The 16,965-nt window shown below is 38.2% G+C and overlaps 1 protein-coding gene across 3 annotated transcripts in view; it reads right to left on the reverse strand.

The window, feature by feature from the left end:
- WDR48 (WD repeat domain 48) overlaps nucleotides 1–13,183 on the reverse strand; it is a 28,237-nt gene extending 15,054 nt beyond the window's left edge. For 2 of the 3 annotated variants that reach the window (XM_074830915.1, XM_074830933.1), the window contains exons 1-6: nucleotides 13,120–13,183; nucleotides 4,891–5,031; nucleotides 4,497–4,575; nucleotides 4,143–4,225; nucleotides 3,910–4,039; nucleotides 542–630 (exon numbers count right to left, since the gene is read on the reverse strand). In XM_074830915.1, coding sequence (XP_074687016.1) covers nucleotides 542–630; nucleotides 3,910–4,039; nucleotides 4,143–4,225; nucleotides 4,497–4,575; nucleotides 4,891–5,031; nucleotides 13,120–13,167 — 570 coding nt within the window. In that variant the 5' untranslated portion in view covers nucleotides 13,168–13,183. Of the gene's footprint in view, nucleotides 1–541; nucleotides 631–3,909; nucleotides 4,040–4,142; nucleotides 4,226–4,496; nucleotides 4,576–4,890; nucleotides 5,032–5,689; nucleotides 5,711–13,119 lie in introns of those variants that run through there. The other variant, XM_074830924.1, reaches the window with a different exon arrangement.
- Nucleotides 13,184–16,965: the final 3,782 nt, after the last annotated feature.

Consider the following 16,965-nt stretch of genomic DNA (forward strand, 5'->3'; position numbering starts at 1 on the left):
GTATCCTATTTTTACATTAACTTGGAAAAAAAACTCTCTCAAGGTTAGATTAGGTAAAAAAGCAACTTGCAGGGGACTTTAGGCTGTTTCACCTTCCTTTGCAACAAAGAGCACGGGCTATCTCTTGGAGACACTTGAACTTTATTAGCTCACTTCATTTCTTACATCCAGCAGAGGTCTTACAAATTGCTGCTACCACTCCTTTTTTACCTGTGGCAACTGCTTCAGTTTTTATAATCATCTGAGTAATGTGTCCCCAAAATCACAGCTCTTGCTGTGAAATGTAATGATCTCTGATAGAGGGTTACACAAGATGATCTCATTGCCTCTTCTGTGTATTAAAGCTATATGGATCTATACATCTTCAGACTGAGCCACGTATTTGTATCCTACACTTACACTCCCACTTAAAAACAGTGTCTATTCTCACTATTAAAAACACAAAATCTGCTACAGACTTGACATTGAAAATGAATAAAATTGGCTCTTTATACTAAACTTTGAACTGAAGTGGAATGAGCCTTACCAGATTTTTGCTTACCTTTTCAGTGGACCCTGATACAATAACTGTTCCCATTTGATTCATTGCAAGGCTGTAGATAGAGTCTTTGTTCCCACTCAGGGAAGAAGCTATTTCAAAATAAAATTTACATTTTCAATTTTAATGCTGTCATTTGAAAAGCACACTTACTCAAAAATGAAGGGTATTTTAATACCCTTTGAACCATGAAAATAGTGCCATTCCACCCCATGTATAGAGTTCCTTCAAAAAAAGAAAGGCTATAGACAGCATACCGCTACAAAAACCCCATCCCAGGTCTTAATCTACTGCTGCATAAAAACAAAGTAACTCCTCAGACTTATAGTCAATACAATCCTGGTGCCCTTTTGGCACCATAATGCAGTGCCAAGACCATCAAGGTAGTGTTGCTCTTCTCTATTACTTTATTTGAGAATGATACTTCTATGTGATCTTATAATACATAGCATTTGGATTTAAGTACAGAGGTTTTTTTCCAAGCCAAGTTGCAGTAAAATTTTACATTATATATCTTGTAGTTCAGCAGAGATGCATTACTGAAGTTACACTGCAGTGTTGAAATGCATTACTTCAGCATGGGTGCTACCTCCCTGTTTGTGAAAACCATATGGCAACTCCTCAGCATCACAACTACCATAAGAGTTTAGGAATTCTGTACCATCTAGCCTAATCTACTTTTGGACAGATTAAAGTACCAATCCCTCAACCAGGAAAAACACAGACACAGCAAATGAAAATCATCTATTCAGAGAGCACCATTAGGCATTTCATCAAGTCTCAAAACCATACGATCAGTATGCTAAAAAGGCTGAGAATAGCAACAAACTGTACTGCCAGCAAAAATGTGAAACTTTATATAATGATTTATGTATATTATGGAAATGAATTTCTAACACAGTATTTGTGACCCAATGTCATAAATGTTCTGTCACAGTGGAAGAATTATGCAGCTTTACTTCAGGGTCCTCTTAATCACTAGCTATGGATATCCAAGTGTAAACTTCCAAATGAAATCTATTATTTGTAGCCAAAATAAAGTGATAGTCTTCCACTGTCCCCAGATGATAGTTGAAGGCAAAAAGCAGAACTAAAAACTCTTGAAGATTAGCACATTGTTCAACAGCCACAATAATTTATGAAAGGATAATGTACAGACTTATCACAAGCTGGACATCAGGAATGGAAGAAATAATCTTAAGTGTACAGAAGCAAAATTTATGCCAGAACAAAAGCAAAGCTCAACTCCACCCTCTTCTGGGAAGGGACTACCTCTCAAAAGCAAAACCTCTCCACTTAAGTTACAGCTATGCTGACTGAGAGAATCTTTTAAAATAGGCTTCCTTTTAATGCTGACTTGTGTACATTACTTCCCTGTAATCAGATAGAAAATTAATGCACAAGAACATTCTTCATTTGCACTCTGAAAAAATAATTGTTTGAAAGAACTGAGGAAAACCAGGACACACACCATGTTCTTCCTAACAGAAATGCTGTTAGCTGGGAGCACTAGAAAGAAAGAAAAACAACTCTCCTGCTTCCCCTTCCTCCCCCTCATGAAGCATTACTGTTCTAACTCTGGAAATGCAAATTTGTGTCATCTTAAGAGATAATGTCTCTACTTCCATTTGATCTTGGGCTCAAAACAAGCATCAGCTCCTCAGTACTCCCTGTCTCGCATTTATGATTCACTTGAATCATTTAGGTTCTGTATCACTGTTGCAGTGTTCAAGAAATCTTTTTTTCCCCCACAATCAAATTTTCCTGTGAGCCAGCAAATAAATTCTTCCTTCAAAAACTCCCTGTTCAATCAGAAGACAGAATAACTTACAGTTATCAGCAAAGTTTGGTGATAAAATAATTCTACTTTCAGTGAAAGAAAACTTCTGGGAAATATAAGGTAAATCTCTTCAGTTATATGCAGCCATGTGTCATCCCAATACTATTCTGCAGTGCAACACAGCTCACTAGAAGCCATTTCTCTTCTGAAGGCTACAGAGACATGCCAGCATAAGGCTATACTTGGATTAAAAAGTCCTGTAGAAGGAACAAATGCAAAACTGACAGTTCTGCCCAACAGATGCACCTTTGGTTTTAGAAGTTACTAAATCCATAAAATTAACACACCTTTCAGAATTAGCCAAAACAGTAATTCAAAAAACCCATCAAAACAACTGTGTGCCTGCCTCTTTATTTACAGTCACATATTCCTGAAATTTCTACAGAGTATGTTGTGCCAATTCTGAATTTTAGTTTTGCAGATTTTTCTTGAGTCATTCCTAATGTATGAATGAAGCAAGTAGTCTTAATTAGAAATTCAAGTGTGGCAGTGCAGCAAGATGGTACGCTCTTTCCCAATGCATACATCTGAGAATCTGCTAGTGTTTAAACATGTATCAAACACTAAGTATAAAACGAAAGAAATCAGACACTTTGAGTACTATTTTTCCAACCTACCTACAAGCAGCAAGACACGCTGTGGTCAAATTAGACCTCTTTCTGAAAAAATATACTGTAAAACAGCCAATACAAACCAGGATGCTGATGACCCAGATTTACGTTATTCACTTGAGCAATCAAATCTAACTGAACTTGAAGATTGGTGTCGTACTTCCCAGAAGAGAAACTTAACCAGCTCTATCCTGACTATTCTAAGAAAGCGGTGTTGGAATTGCTCTATGGGGAAAGATCTCATAATTTACTATAATGCCTGTATTGGGACAGAGAAGCAGGACAGATTGCTTCCTAAAAGATGATGATGACTTTAAGGATTAACCCTGATAAGCAGAATCTATGGACAGTTTCCCCTTGCCTTCTAATATCTAGTGAGTTAGATCTCACATGTAATTAGTGCTTAGTATTACTCTGCATGTTTTTTAATCTAATTTTTCTAGTTACTTTATTCTTCTGACAGATAAATTTGATAAATCTATCAGGTCCTGCTTTAGGAGCTGTACTGCATTTTTTTGCAGCATCTATATATGCAATAAAAGCAAACCCAAATTATAATACACAGAAAAGGCACTGACAAATAACCTGAGGGAAAATTTCTGTAATGCGTTAGTTGAAGAGCAAAAAGCTTCCCAAGCTAACGCTCTATGAAGTTTCAGAGAATACCAGAAGATTACGTTTCAGGAGAAAGCGTGCAGAGAAACCTGTCCTCTGTTGTAAATGCCATGACTGTTGGCTGCTCTAGATCTTCAGCTATTATATAATGCAACAAATGGACTGATTACATACTAAAACCACCTTAAAGGTTCTTGCACATTTTTTATCTACACAGAGAAACAGGAAGCTATAGATTTAAATTGATCTCACAAACTATGCCACTCAAAACGCATTGCATTTGCCTCCCCTCCCTAGGTACCTACTTGTTACGGTGTTATTTGAGGCAGTCAGTGCTGTTAGAGTATTTACATCCCAGAGGAATATCTGTCTGTCCAGCCCGGCAGATGCTACCAGTTCTTTATCTTTTGCATATGCTAAGGCTTTCACATAATCCTACAATAAAGTAAATATAACAACAAAAGTCAACAACATTATCCAGTTGAGGTGATAAGATTGTCAGTGATAATATACAGTATTTACAGATAATATTTTTCACCTTATGTGTCCTTAGTGTTGACATGCAAAATCCTTTATGTGCATTCCACACTTTAACAGTAGTATCCGAAGAAGCAGATATCACTAAATTGGAAAGAACAGAGTAAACTTTAATGGCTTACACATTACTTTAAAGTATATTTGTACTACTCTAATTTTCAAAAAGATAAGAAGAATCGTTTATATATGCATTTAATTTTTCATTAAAACATTTGCTTACACTATCAAATTTACAATACACATCACAAACTAATTTTACATGCTAAAAAAAGATGGAAAATAATTAAGGCAGCAGATAATATACTTTTGTACACAATTTATGAAAACTGTAGTTTCCAAACATTTAAGTACTTACGAGTTTTACCATTGCAGCAGAGCACAATATCATTTACCCAATCTGTGTGATGTTCCATAGATGCTATATAAGGGTCTTGCTGCAAATTAAGAAAAAAAAAGTTTATAAGATCTCATCACAAACGGAAAAGATTGTGACTATCAGATCCTCTTCAACCTTCAAATGGATCAGAAGTTGCCTAATGCAGAGTTGCTTGAAGTCACTATTCCAGAATCTTTTTGTGAAAGAACTATACAGCTATGTGAGATACCACAGCACGAGCAACATCAAAATGATTTTCCTATCATAGTAGTTGGCAGCTGTTAAAAACAGTATCAGATGTACATCTGTAGGCAGCTTACTAGTATAACTTTGAAAAAAGTAGGTTTAGACATAGGAATCCCTCATGACCTACCTTGTGCTGATTGACACTCCATATCCTTATAATAGAGTCTCGGCCTGCTGTGAAGAGTCTATTTAATGCTGGATCCAGCTGAAGTGCATTTACCCCGTTTCGGTTATACTTCTCCACTTCATCTCTAATCACATAGGAGACCTAAAACACATTTATACAAATCCAATTACAGTATTAAGATACTGACTTGGCCGTAAAATCCTAACATCTAAGCTCATCATTGTGAGGTTCTCTGATAGAAAATATTACAAGCTACACAAGCATTAAATAAGTCTGTGAGTTTGAGAATTACCAACACCACCTCAGTCATTTTTCCCCACTCCTGAAAATGGAGAAGAATCATACAGAAGTAATCAGCAGTGCTAGAACTGGAGCCCAAAGGATTATTAATCATTACAACTCAAGCTTAGAGTCAGAGAATCCTTAGTTCAATTCCATGCTCTGTGCAGATATTCTGAGTGATCTTAGACAACACACCGAGTCTGTGCCTCATTTCCTAAGTAGGTTTCATAGTTTCTATAGCTGGGATGACAGTATTTCCCAGACTCACAAGGGAGAGGATATGGTTACTAAGGATTACAAAGCATTGAAAGACTGCAGATACAAATTCTAGCTATCTCAGGTGCTGCTATTATTTTGAAACTATTTTTTTAAAAACTACCCACGAATATAATAAGCACAAGTATTTACTGTTCTTTCAGATAAATATTCCTTTAGGTTCTTCTGCATGCGACAGTACTGTATATATAGGTTATTTGTTTTGTTCAGAAACACTAAAAGGAAATTTAAGGAGACATACTGCAAAGGCTACAGCACTCTCCATTATTACTGCTCAGTAAACACAATTAAAAGGCACTGCAGTTTCTTCAGAGCTACCCCATTCACACTGTGCTGCATCTCTCCTGATCACAGGGTTTCCACAGGGTTTATGCATTACTATGAGGAAAGCCTTCACACTTAGCGAAAAGGAGGGGAAGCTGCCAGCTATGCCTCTTCCCGGACTCTGTAAAACATAATCAGAACAACAAGGTAAAATTTTAGGCTTGGTATAATCCAATCTGCCTGCAGCACCAATCATTTGGATACATAAGTACCAGTGTTTTGAAAACACTTTCAAGGAGTATTCTTGGGCTACAGATCTGAAAGCAATTTTTCACTCCAATAACTGCATTATAGCAGTATAAAGAAAATGTTTGCCAGATTGGATCTCAGTTACACAAAATAAAACCAACAAATTAAAATGTTCAGTGGTCCTTATCATTGAAGAAATATTTTATTGCATCTCAGATCCTATACCACAAGAACCGATAGGTCCATTTGGTGAATGTGGGCAATACCTGAACCAAATTATCCCATTCCAGTGCAGCAGAGCAGGAGAGAACCGATGCTTCTGGAAAGCACACAGTCCTATGTTTCAGAAATGGCTGCAACAGCTCTATAGACCAACACTAGAAATCAAAATTCAGAGACTCCTGAATCCTTCTGCCTTAATACGCTCCATTACCATTCCACAAGTCCTTTACTATATTTATGTTATGTTCCAATGCCCTTAACGCACTTCTTGCTCAGTCTTTGTTAGCCACTCACAGTCCTTGTAAAGTCACAGCTCTTCCTCCCAATTTCAGATTCTCTCCTAATTTTCAACACTCTCGGCTTCTCTCACCCATTCCAGACTCATCCATAATATTCTTTCTATCCATGCTCAAGTCTCTGCCTACACACAGCTTCAGAGACGTTACTGAGAGAAGATACCATCAACCACGCATAACAGTGTTATGTTAAAACACTTCAAATACTTGAAGTTTTTTGGTGGTTTTTTTTGTTTGGTTTTTTTTTTTTTTTTCCTCCCTGTGATGCAGGGAACAAGATGTATGTGCAACTCCTCACCTGGGCTCAATCATATCATGTCTACATTGCTAGAAGACCTGCACAGACTACTTGAGTAAAAGCATGTTACAAAGTCAAGGTCTAACATGATACAATACACAAGGCAAAGGGACAGCCATCGAATTCACAGTGCTTTCAAATTCTTTGAATAAAGCCAATGAAAATATTCAGTTAAAAACACTAAGTGTGAGCAGGTAAGACACAAATGAAAGGAATTCAAAACCTAAAGGTCAGTAAATCAAATCTGATGTTAGTTACTAGAGAGAACAATCTCTTCCTGAAATACAGTGTCAGACTCAAGATCAGCAGGGGCCCTTCAGGTCTTGCTTCTCCACACTGCTAGCAGGGTATTTTTTTGACAAGTCCTCAGTTTTTTTGATTTGTTCCTCTTCTGTCAGTCACCTCCCATATTTGTTATATTTTCAGGTATAATATAGAGCTCTTTATTCCACTCACAAATAAGACTGTCAAACTCTGTTAGTCACCCAAGCATTTTAAGGAGTTTTTTTGCTCACAATAATGTTACTTTCTTAATTTACAGGAGTTCAAGTAAAGAACAGCCATAAATAACTATTTTAAAAATGCAAAAAAAGCAAATGGTGGCTTACTCTAGTAAATAAGGTACTTTTCATATATGATTGATATTTTCATGGGACTGTGGAAATTGGCAGTTACCCTTCTACACTAATCTTAACAGAATTAAATTTGTTTCATAATTTCTTAAAATGCAATGGATAAAATATGTTCTTGCTAAAATAAAGAACTAAATATTGAAATATTGTTCTTAACAGAAACTAGCAGTGAAAAAAGCTCATAGAGATTAGATGTAGTAAAATAATTTTTACTTGTCTATAATGGAATTTGCATAACTTAAATTTCCATCTAGGAGACCTTGAAACTCTAGCTGTCAGCTCAACTGGGCACTGTTTTTCCCTCATTCGAAGACATGACAGGGGAAGACTCACAACCATTTCCCACTACCACTGGTACTGAAATGTACAAATGAAGGTCAAATTTAATTTGCCCTTTATTCCTTTTAATAAGTTCCACACATGAATTTAGTCAAACATCTCTTAAAATATAAACAATACTTGCCAAGAGAACTAAGATAAAGAGAGGAATTATATTGTTTCAGGGTTAATGAGTCTGTGGTAGATCTGAGAGCAAATGCTAGATCTCAGTACCAGTTCAACATTAAATATATCTTTCTTCTTTCTTCCTGTGAGAAACTTGACAAAATGACTCTGCTGTAACAACTGAATTAAAAAGGATTAAAACCTTATTTCTTACTGTTCCATTTATTTTTCTTTTTTTTTTTTTGACACAACAGCTTTGATGGAAAAAAAGCTAGCAAAACAACAAAAAAAGCTTGACGCTTACAAAACTACCCAGCAGTAACTGCTATTGTTCATAGAATTCAACCAGTTACCTTTGTCTCTCCTCAGACTTACAATTCTACGAAGTTTTATTTTCCACCCCCAGAAGGAATAGTATACCCTTCCTGATAAACTGTCTTAAAAATTTAAGCTATAAGAGTAAGAAGGAAAAGAAATCCCTATTATATAAAGAATAGGTAATGAACGTTTTCTGCATGTCATGGGAAGAAACAGTGACAGCCATTTTTCAATGATAAAGGTGATCGTAATCCAAATTAAGCATGTACTCAAATTATTTTTTAAATTTCTAATACTAAAAGCACAAGGGGAGAAAATTAAGATGAAAGAAAACTATTTTGTGGTCAGCAAGTTTATTGGATACCACACCAACATTTCAAATGAATACTGCTATTTGAGCAGTTAGGTAAGGATAAGACAAACCACTTTTCATGAAGAGAATATGAATTGAAAATTATGACTATGGCATAAAAATGGACTCTCCAACTCTTACTGGAGGCCTAATGACATCCTAGTAACTGTCAGTTGCTTACATTGGACATACTTAATAAATTTATTCTCTCATGCAAAACAAAAAGTTAAATGGTCCACTCTTGCAGACCAGTCATTGAGACTGAAATAAACTTCTTATATATTAAAAAAACTAGAACAAGACACAGAGAATACATGGCTGAACTAAAAATAACCTCACAAGACATTTGCTATATACCACATAGAACCTTTTAGAAAGAGGGGTATAAACCAGAAGCATCCAGGCTTGTATTCAAATATTTTAAATATATATTAACACAGAGAGACAAACTAAGAATTCCACAAACTCTGTTGAAAGGGTGTTGAAATGGCTGTCAACACAGGAAACTTAAAATGAATCAGTATCAGCAACTTGATTCAAAAGACCTGACACTCGTAAGTGTGGTGGACAGCAGGCAAGTTCACTAAACCGAAAAGTTCACTAAGATGAACTGGGGAAGACTGCTGATAATCCACCTGTGGTTCTCCATTACATTCTTACTTTTGGGAAAAAAAAAAAAAAAAAAAATCAGAAAGTGGTTTTTTGTTTGGTTGTTTTTTTAAATTTGAGTGTCACTGAGTATAGAAATATATGAACTATTAGCAAATACAGTAACTATACAAACGAATACAAAAATATAAAGTATATATTCAAGTACATGTGTACACACACATATCTAAACAACATAAAAGCAACAGGCCTTTGGCTGAGAAGAAATTGCCATGATAAAATTCAACTCTGACCCTCAGCATACACATCTTTATCGCTCTAGATAAGGTACTGTATTCTGCCTGGAAAGGACTGTGAAGGTCACCAGAAAGTTACGCCTTTAAGTACCAACTGGCACTCACTTCAAACAGGGCAGACCGAGAGCACATTACTGCTTTGTTCATTGTGTTGATTCACAAAGTCAGTTGCAAACCACAAAGATAATGATGACTATGATATAGATCATAGTCGTTTTATTGCTGTGATGGTCTGGGAGGGGCAAGATTTGTGGGATATCAAATATTTTAATAACGACCAAGGCCTTTTACATTTATACTGCTGTAGCTTTTATAAACCCCCATAACGAGTAAGGATCTTTCACTGCAGCAGTGCACAAACATTACAAGGTGATGCACTCTCATTATAAAGAATTTATGGGATTCAGTACCCTAAATGGATCAAGACTAATCATTTTAATGACTATCTAAGAGCTCCAGAGATAAAGCTACTGTCAACAGATACATTTCAGCACACAAAGCCAAGTGAATTTCTTACAGGACTTAAAGGACCTACGATGTGTTTCCTTCATGGATGAGTGTATCAGCTGACCTGAAATCTTATTACCCTTGTTACGTTACATGTCTTATAACAGACTTTGTCTTAATAGATGGGTAGAATCTGCTTTTAAAAATACCACCACACCATCATGGTGGAGGAAACAGTGAACAGCCGAGCTCTGATGGCAGTCATTCTTTGTTTGCAAGTAGAGAAAAATTTTAAAGACACAAATGCTATTGTGAGCCATTAAAAAATTGGTATTTCTCAAAATCACTGTAAAGATTCCACAAGATCTGTCATGAATTGCATCAAAAAAATAAGAGAAGCAGCACTCAATCACCAAAAAAAAAAAAAAAAAAAAAGTATTGCCTTAGTGTCTTGGTAGGCCAGATGTATCCCTTATAATGAGTTTCAAATTAAGAACATACTGATATTTGAATTTTTATCAGATGCTCCAGGACCTAGAATAAAAGTAATGGAAGGGATTAAGAAGTTCATTTTATCCTTTTACAATGGAATCAACTTACTGGCTATTCGTTTGCTTAAGTATTATATATAAAATAAATATAATTTATAAATATGTTTATTATATATAAAACATAAAAATAATACAGATATAAAATCTAGTAAGGTACAGCATACAAAATCTAGTGTGCTTTTAATAAATGGCACTATTAGCAAAACCAGTAGCTGAAATATTCTCTAATTGTAAAGTTGTTTCACTACTTTCTACTTGCTGTCATAATGCAGTAATAGTGCATAAATAATGTCAGTGCAAATAGATCTTATTCTGTACAAGACCTAAAGACAAAAAGGACTTAAAGATCATTCAGTAATTTTATAAGAAAGATGCCAATCTGAATCCCTTATGGCAAAACTCCCATGTTTTGTCAATAGGTTTTGAGTGTGGGGACAAATTTTTTCTGGCCAGGCAGCAAGTTTGGGAGAGCAGTTACAATGCAGCCCCTCAAGGGCAGCTACTTTAAGCCACCTGCCGAAAAGTGGCTATATCTTGGCTTAATTCACAGTAACATATCTGAAAGCTACAGCATATGGCAAACTGCTTCCCATCACACAGTGTCTGACACACCTCTGCATCCCCACTCCCTTCCCAAATCAGACAACCTTACTCCTGCAGCCTTCAGACACACACAGCTAAGCTTCAGAAACACCAACAGACTGCCACTGGACATTTCAAATGCCTGACTTACATTTAAATACCTTTCTTCATGCATGGAATTTATTTTGAGGCCTAAAACATCTACTCTGATTAAACTCTTATAAACCTCCAATTATATGCAGAAGCACCCTGAACCAACTATTTTGGATGGTTCTGCTTACCAGTAAAACAGGTGCATCCAAGATAATAATAGTTCCAATTTCCATAAACTTCAGCCATGTAAGGAATCAAGTTCCTCCATGCCCATGAGGTATTTTTTTAAAAAGCCTCTTCCCCCACTCTCATAGGTTTGGAAGAAATTCCCCACCCCCCCGCACCTTAAATGCTCAAACATTGGGAAGCACAGTAAATCATTAGTGGTTTTAACTTTCCAGCAGGGGCCGATGGCTAAACAGTCACTTAGAATTCCATCACATGAATAAAATCCCGTCTCTAACCAAGCAGATGAAATAATAAGAGCACAAGAACATACCTAGCTTCTACTCAAGGCCTTTATATATGCTTATAATATAACCAAAGTTATTCTCTGCAGATCTAGACTTACAATGTACTGGCTGAGACACACGAAGTGAAAAAAAAAAATAGTATCACATAACACAACGAAAGGAGAAAAGAAGACATCATAAACCAGCACAAAACCACTTGTAAACACAAGCTTTTGAGCTAAGTAATGTATGGAAAAGGAATGTGGTAGTAAAAAAGGAAACAACGTACTCTTTGATGAATGTTGCTCAGGGAAATAATACTTCATAAAGAAATAGGACTACATCAAAGTAGTATCTAGTTATCATAAAATCCCCCTCCTTAGGGGAACACCCTGCAAAAACTTGTTTATGGCACAGGCAATGAAGTCAATAAAAGGATATTATATTTTGGATTCTTTGTATTTTAAAAAATGTTAGGGTTTTTGGTAGGCTGGGAAATTCTTTATATAGTACTGATAGAGTGCTTATCTTAACCATGAAAGACAATAAAGGCTACAAAGAAGTGCATGTTTTCTCTGTGTGATAAATGCAAAAGATGTGTTCAAAAACCGAATCCACCTCTGTTTGGAAGGATCCTAATGCTATTTCAGACTTAATCAGTATTTCTTTTGACCATAGTGAACAGATGCAGTTGAAACGTGCATTGCCACTAGAGCTTGGCAGCTTTGCACACTGATAAAGCATCAAATCTTTTCCATAGTGAAAGCTGTAAAAATGTTTAAAGTGATGGCAATACCACAAACAAGAACAAAAAAAGTTTGAGACCATAATGAAACCATTTTCATGACTGTTACTGTTAACGAGTCTTATCTTGTTACACATATCTCAGTAATTCCAGTCTGCACCAAGGCTACAACAGTATACTCATAGCTACATACGAGCCCACACCACGAGGTCTGATCGTCTCTCAGGTGAGCTGAGGAGGTTTACACCCCCCAGACCGCCTAGGCCACGGTCTTCCTTTAAGAAACGCTGACCGGAGCTGGAAAGGGCAGCCGGGCGGGGTGGTTCGGCCCTGCCTGCTCTGGGCTGGGGAACCTGACCGCGTCCGACCGCAAGCAGCACCTCTTCCCCGCCGGCCGGTCAGGCCGCGGTACCGAGGGCAGCCACTCGCCCCCCTCCATGGACGTTAGTGGATGTCGGGGAGCGCCACTGGGGGGGGTGGTGGGTGTCTCCCCTTCACCTCGGTGCTCTTGGGAAAGGGAAGGAGGCGATTGCGTTGTCATAGAAACCCCCAATCCCTGCGCCCCCCTCCGCTGACAGCAGCCGCTGCCACAGCCCCTCAGGGCCGGGCGGCAGCGTCCCCGAGGGGCACCCTCTCCGGCCCGGCGCCCTCCCGCCGCTCCCCGCCACCCCCGCCCGCTGACCCCTCCCCCTCCCCCGCCCCTCTCCCGGGCCGCGCTCCGCCTCGCCGCCACCAGCTGCCCTCCTCCTACCGGGTCGGGCCGTGCCGGGGACCCGCCGCGCCCCCCCCGCAGCCCCCGCCGAGCCCTGCCGAGCCCTCACCTGCACTTTCCGCCGCCCCGCCGTGTTCTGCCGATGATGCGCGGCCATCTTGCATGTTGACACTCCGATGTCATTTCCGAGGAGGGCAAGCCGGCCCGGAAGTCCCGCCCCCTCCCCGCCCCGAGCCCGCGCAGAGAGGCGGGGCGGGGCGGGGCGGGGCGGGGCGGCCGCCGTCACGCACGAGGTGTCGCTAAGGGGAACGAGCGGAGGGGGCGGGGCCGGGCGTGGGCCCGGCCCTCGCCATGTCTTCCACAGAGCGGCCTCCCCCACAGCCCTTTCCCACAAAGGCTGGGGGGTGCGTCCCCGACTGTGCTCCCGCTCACGGGGTGTCTTCTTCTCTCCTTGCGTAAAACCACCTTCGTTTTACGGGTCTGTGGTTAAAAGCGAGATCCTGCATTGTGCCTTGTTTGAGGCTGCCCCACTGAGCAGGTAGCACTGACTCGACTACCTCCCCTAGAGAAACAGGGAAGATCGTATTATTGTGTCTAATGAAAAAGGATTCCTGAAAGTGGTTGTATGTTGGTATGAAATTCAATACTGATTTCCAGAGGTGCTCCCACCACCCCCAACTCCTAAATACCTCTTTGGCACTTTATCCATTAATGCAAAAAGCGTTCAGCTGCTGCAGCGACCACGTTCTGGGTGAGGATCTGTATGAAGTTGTGCACAGGACTGTCTTCTACGCACACCTTTTTGTTATACTGGTTGTTGCTTTGTTATGGGAGAACAATAAAGGTGCTAATAATTAGCGGAAAAAAAAGTTGCTGTGAGAGAAAAAAATATGCAAAGTGATAAGAAAAGATACATTCAGGTATTACTATTCTTGTTCAATGCTAGTTGCAACCATAAGTAGAAGACATAATGGCCAATTACTTCTGCTAATTTATACTTTGCTTATTTTGATACAAAACATATCCTAGCACTGCTGAATGCGTGGTCACAGTTACAAGTGGAGGGTATGATTCTTAAAGGAGATCTGCCTTGACCAGTGTCCTTCCTTAACTGCAGTATTTCTACTATTTTATCTTGTTCACAGCAGTGGGAAGCATATGATTTAAGGCATCTCCTAAGACAAATGTGAAATGCGTTTATTGTTTAATAAATTTAACTTTTTTTTCAAAGCTAAAATTAAGGCTTGGCTTTTTTTGTTCAGAGTTTAGTTGTGTACTGGCTTCAGACTAATGGTAATCATCGAAGCGTTTCAGATGCTGTCATGTATAAAGTATGTAATTTTACTGGATTCTGGGCTGGAGAACAATGAGGCAGTGTGAAGTTTTCTCTGTAAATAAATACTGAGCAAAGTGCCTTACTACATTTCAGCATGCATTAGTCCATTAAGAGGTTCACTTCTTTTCAAAACACAATCATTTGCATGCATACTTTAAAGTAATTTCTTGTTTTGTCTTAAAGATATTGAAATTCTTATTTTTGTGTTATTCTTTGATAAAATGAAATAATAATTTCATTCATAAACCCTAATCATCATTTCATTATTAATAATCACCAATGGATTATTTATTTAGTAATGTTAATATTGTGTCTTCAAGGGCAGTCATCATCTTTTGTACATTCAATTTAGAATTGAATTTGTTTCTGGACTGAGAACCTTACCTTTTTACATTATTATGTAATTTAAAAATTGCTTTTCCTCCTTTTTTGTGCATGAAAGAGCTTTTTGTGGATAGTTGCTGCTACTAACATATGTAATATGGTGTTTCTTCAACCTTTCACATCAACAGTTCATTACTTTAAGGAGAAAAAAAAAGTACAGTGATCCCTTTGTATCACGGAATCATTGCGGTTGGAAGGGATCTCTGGAGATCACCTAGTCCAACAAAGATCATGTTTACTGAGGACTGCCAAAAATTGAGTATTATAGTAGCGATAATTTTCTGGTTTCTGTGTGTATGTTTATCAAGCCCAAACTAAAGACAATATTATGCAAAAAAAGTAGGTAAGATTTTCTTTGTTATGCAGTAAACCTTTCAGCCTTTCATCATGTTTGTGTTGTTTTAGGAAAGTGCTAAGGTGATCTAGTTTGCAGTGTTAGCTCTTTGCTTTTGGGTTTGGAATAGAAGGATCATGATGTATATAAGAGCCTAGGGATTATTTTTCAATTTCCATGAAAATCTGATCATCTTTAGCTAAATTGTGAATTTCTGACAATATTAGCATGAAGAAACATCTGTTAAGCCAAAAAGGAAGTGGTGGAGAATGAAGCAGGTCTCAGGAGTGAAGCCAGGATGTTGAGATAAGGAGGGAAGTAAAGATGGAAATGCCCAGAATGTAAATGTTGGGTGAATAATCATTGTAATAAATACGAGTATAAAGATGATATTTCCTTAGTAATGGTAGGTTCAAGAATGCTGTAGAACTTCCTGGCTGCTTCTGACTGCTGCTCCATTCCTTCTTTGTGAGGTTTGACAGTGACAGCATTCGAAGAAAATGTTAAAAGGATTTAGAAATATGCTGTAAGAATGATTTGGAGCCTGAGAAGTATGAATTACGATATAAAGTTCAGATGGATTTTGCCTACAGAAGAGAAGATGAAAGGAAACATGATAGCAGTTTTCAAATAATTAAGAAGACGTGGAATAGACTCATCTTCATGTCCATGATTAGTGAAACAAGAAGTAACAGGCTGAGATTGCAGTTCAGGAAATTCAGATGAAGCACAAGAAAAACCTCTTTTGGCAGTGAGAATAGTGAAGCACTGGAATACGTTGCATAGGAAGGTTTTGTAATCACCATCTGTTGAAACGAGACTAGACAAATATCTCCAGGAAATACATCAGTAGAGTTGATGCTGTTTTAGGCTAAAGCGTGAACTAGCTGGCTTTAGCACATCACTTCCAACCCCATTTTTAAAAATACAGTTATACAACTAGAAGTAGAAAATGTTTTTCATAAACAAAGGCCTCTTTGATCCTCCAGGAAAAGCTGTAATAGGTTCTCTAGTTGTGATAAGAACTACATAAATTCAAGGTAGGAAGAAGACATGCATTTTAAGACCAGCTAATCACTGAAAAAAATCCCTAAAGGACATGGTAGGTTCTACATAGCTTGAAGCCAAAAGTATTGTAGCCTATATATAATTTATGGGCATGACTCAGATGTAACTGAAATTACTGTATTTAGTCTGTATTTTAGGGGATGTGAAACTTGGTGATCTTAAATCCTATTTAATTTAATTGTGTGACTAAATTTTCCTGGGATATCAGACTCTATGGGTCTGCATAAGCAAGACATTCAAGTAATACAGCTCACTGTTTTAGACTCCTCTGTGTCCAAAATCTGCTGTAAAAGCCACAAAAATACATTCTCAGAACAGTGGACAAGGAGCAGTCTGCTGTGGTTCTCTGGAAGTGGTGTGTCTGTAACTGCCTCGTGCTGCTGGATTAAGCCCTGAAAGGCTGCAGAATGTCATTTGTATTAAAATTGTGATTTTAGATGAGAGTCAGACAGATCCCCAGACTTTCTGCATTATTTTTCTTGCACTGTTTAGAGTGAGGAAATATTTGTGGAAATCTAACCAAAAACACTGAAAATGAGTTTACAACCACTCTATTTTTGACTGCTGGATGAGTAGTTAGTGTTTCCACTGGCACAGAGGAGTGAGAGAGAGTTCCTTGAGTCACTAAGGCAGTTGGCATGTCTGAGCATCTGTCGCAACTGGGCCATGTATGAGCAAAGGGCTCTGCAGATGTGATAGCAAAACAGTGACTACATATACATCTTTAATGACTGCCAATTATTGCAGGTAGGAGATATGGAAGCAGTGTGATGGCAGCTGGAAGCAAAGAAAGAAACTAAATTTTCAAGCTATTTTGTTAAATCAGATTACCT

This window comes from Strix aluco, chromosome 1 (assembly GCF_031877795.1).
Source record: "Strix aluco isolate bStrAlu1 chromosome 1, bStrAlu1.hap1, whole genome shotgun sequence".
Classification (NCBI taxonomy): Eukaryota; Metazoa; Chordata; class Aves; order Strigiformes; family Strigidae; genus Strix; species Strix aluco.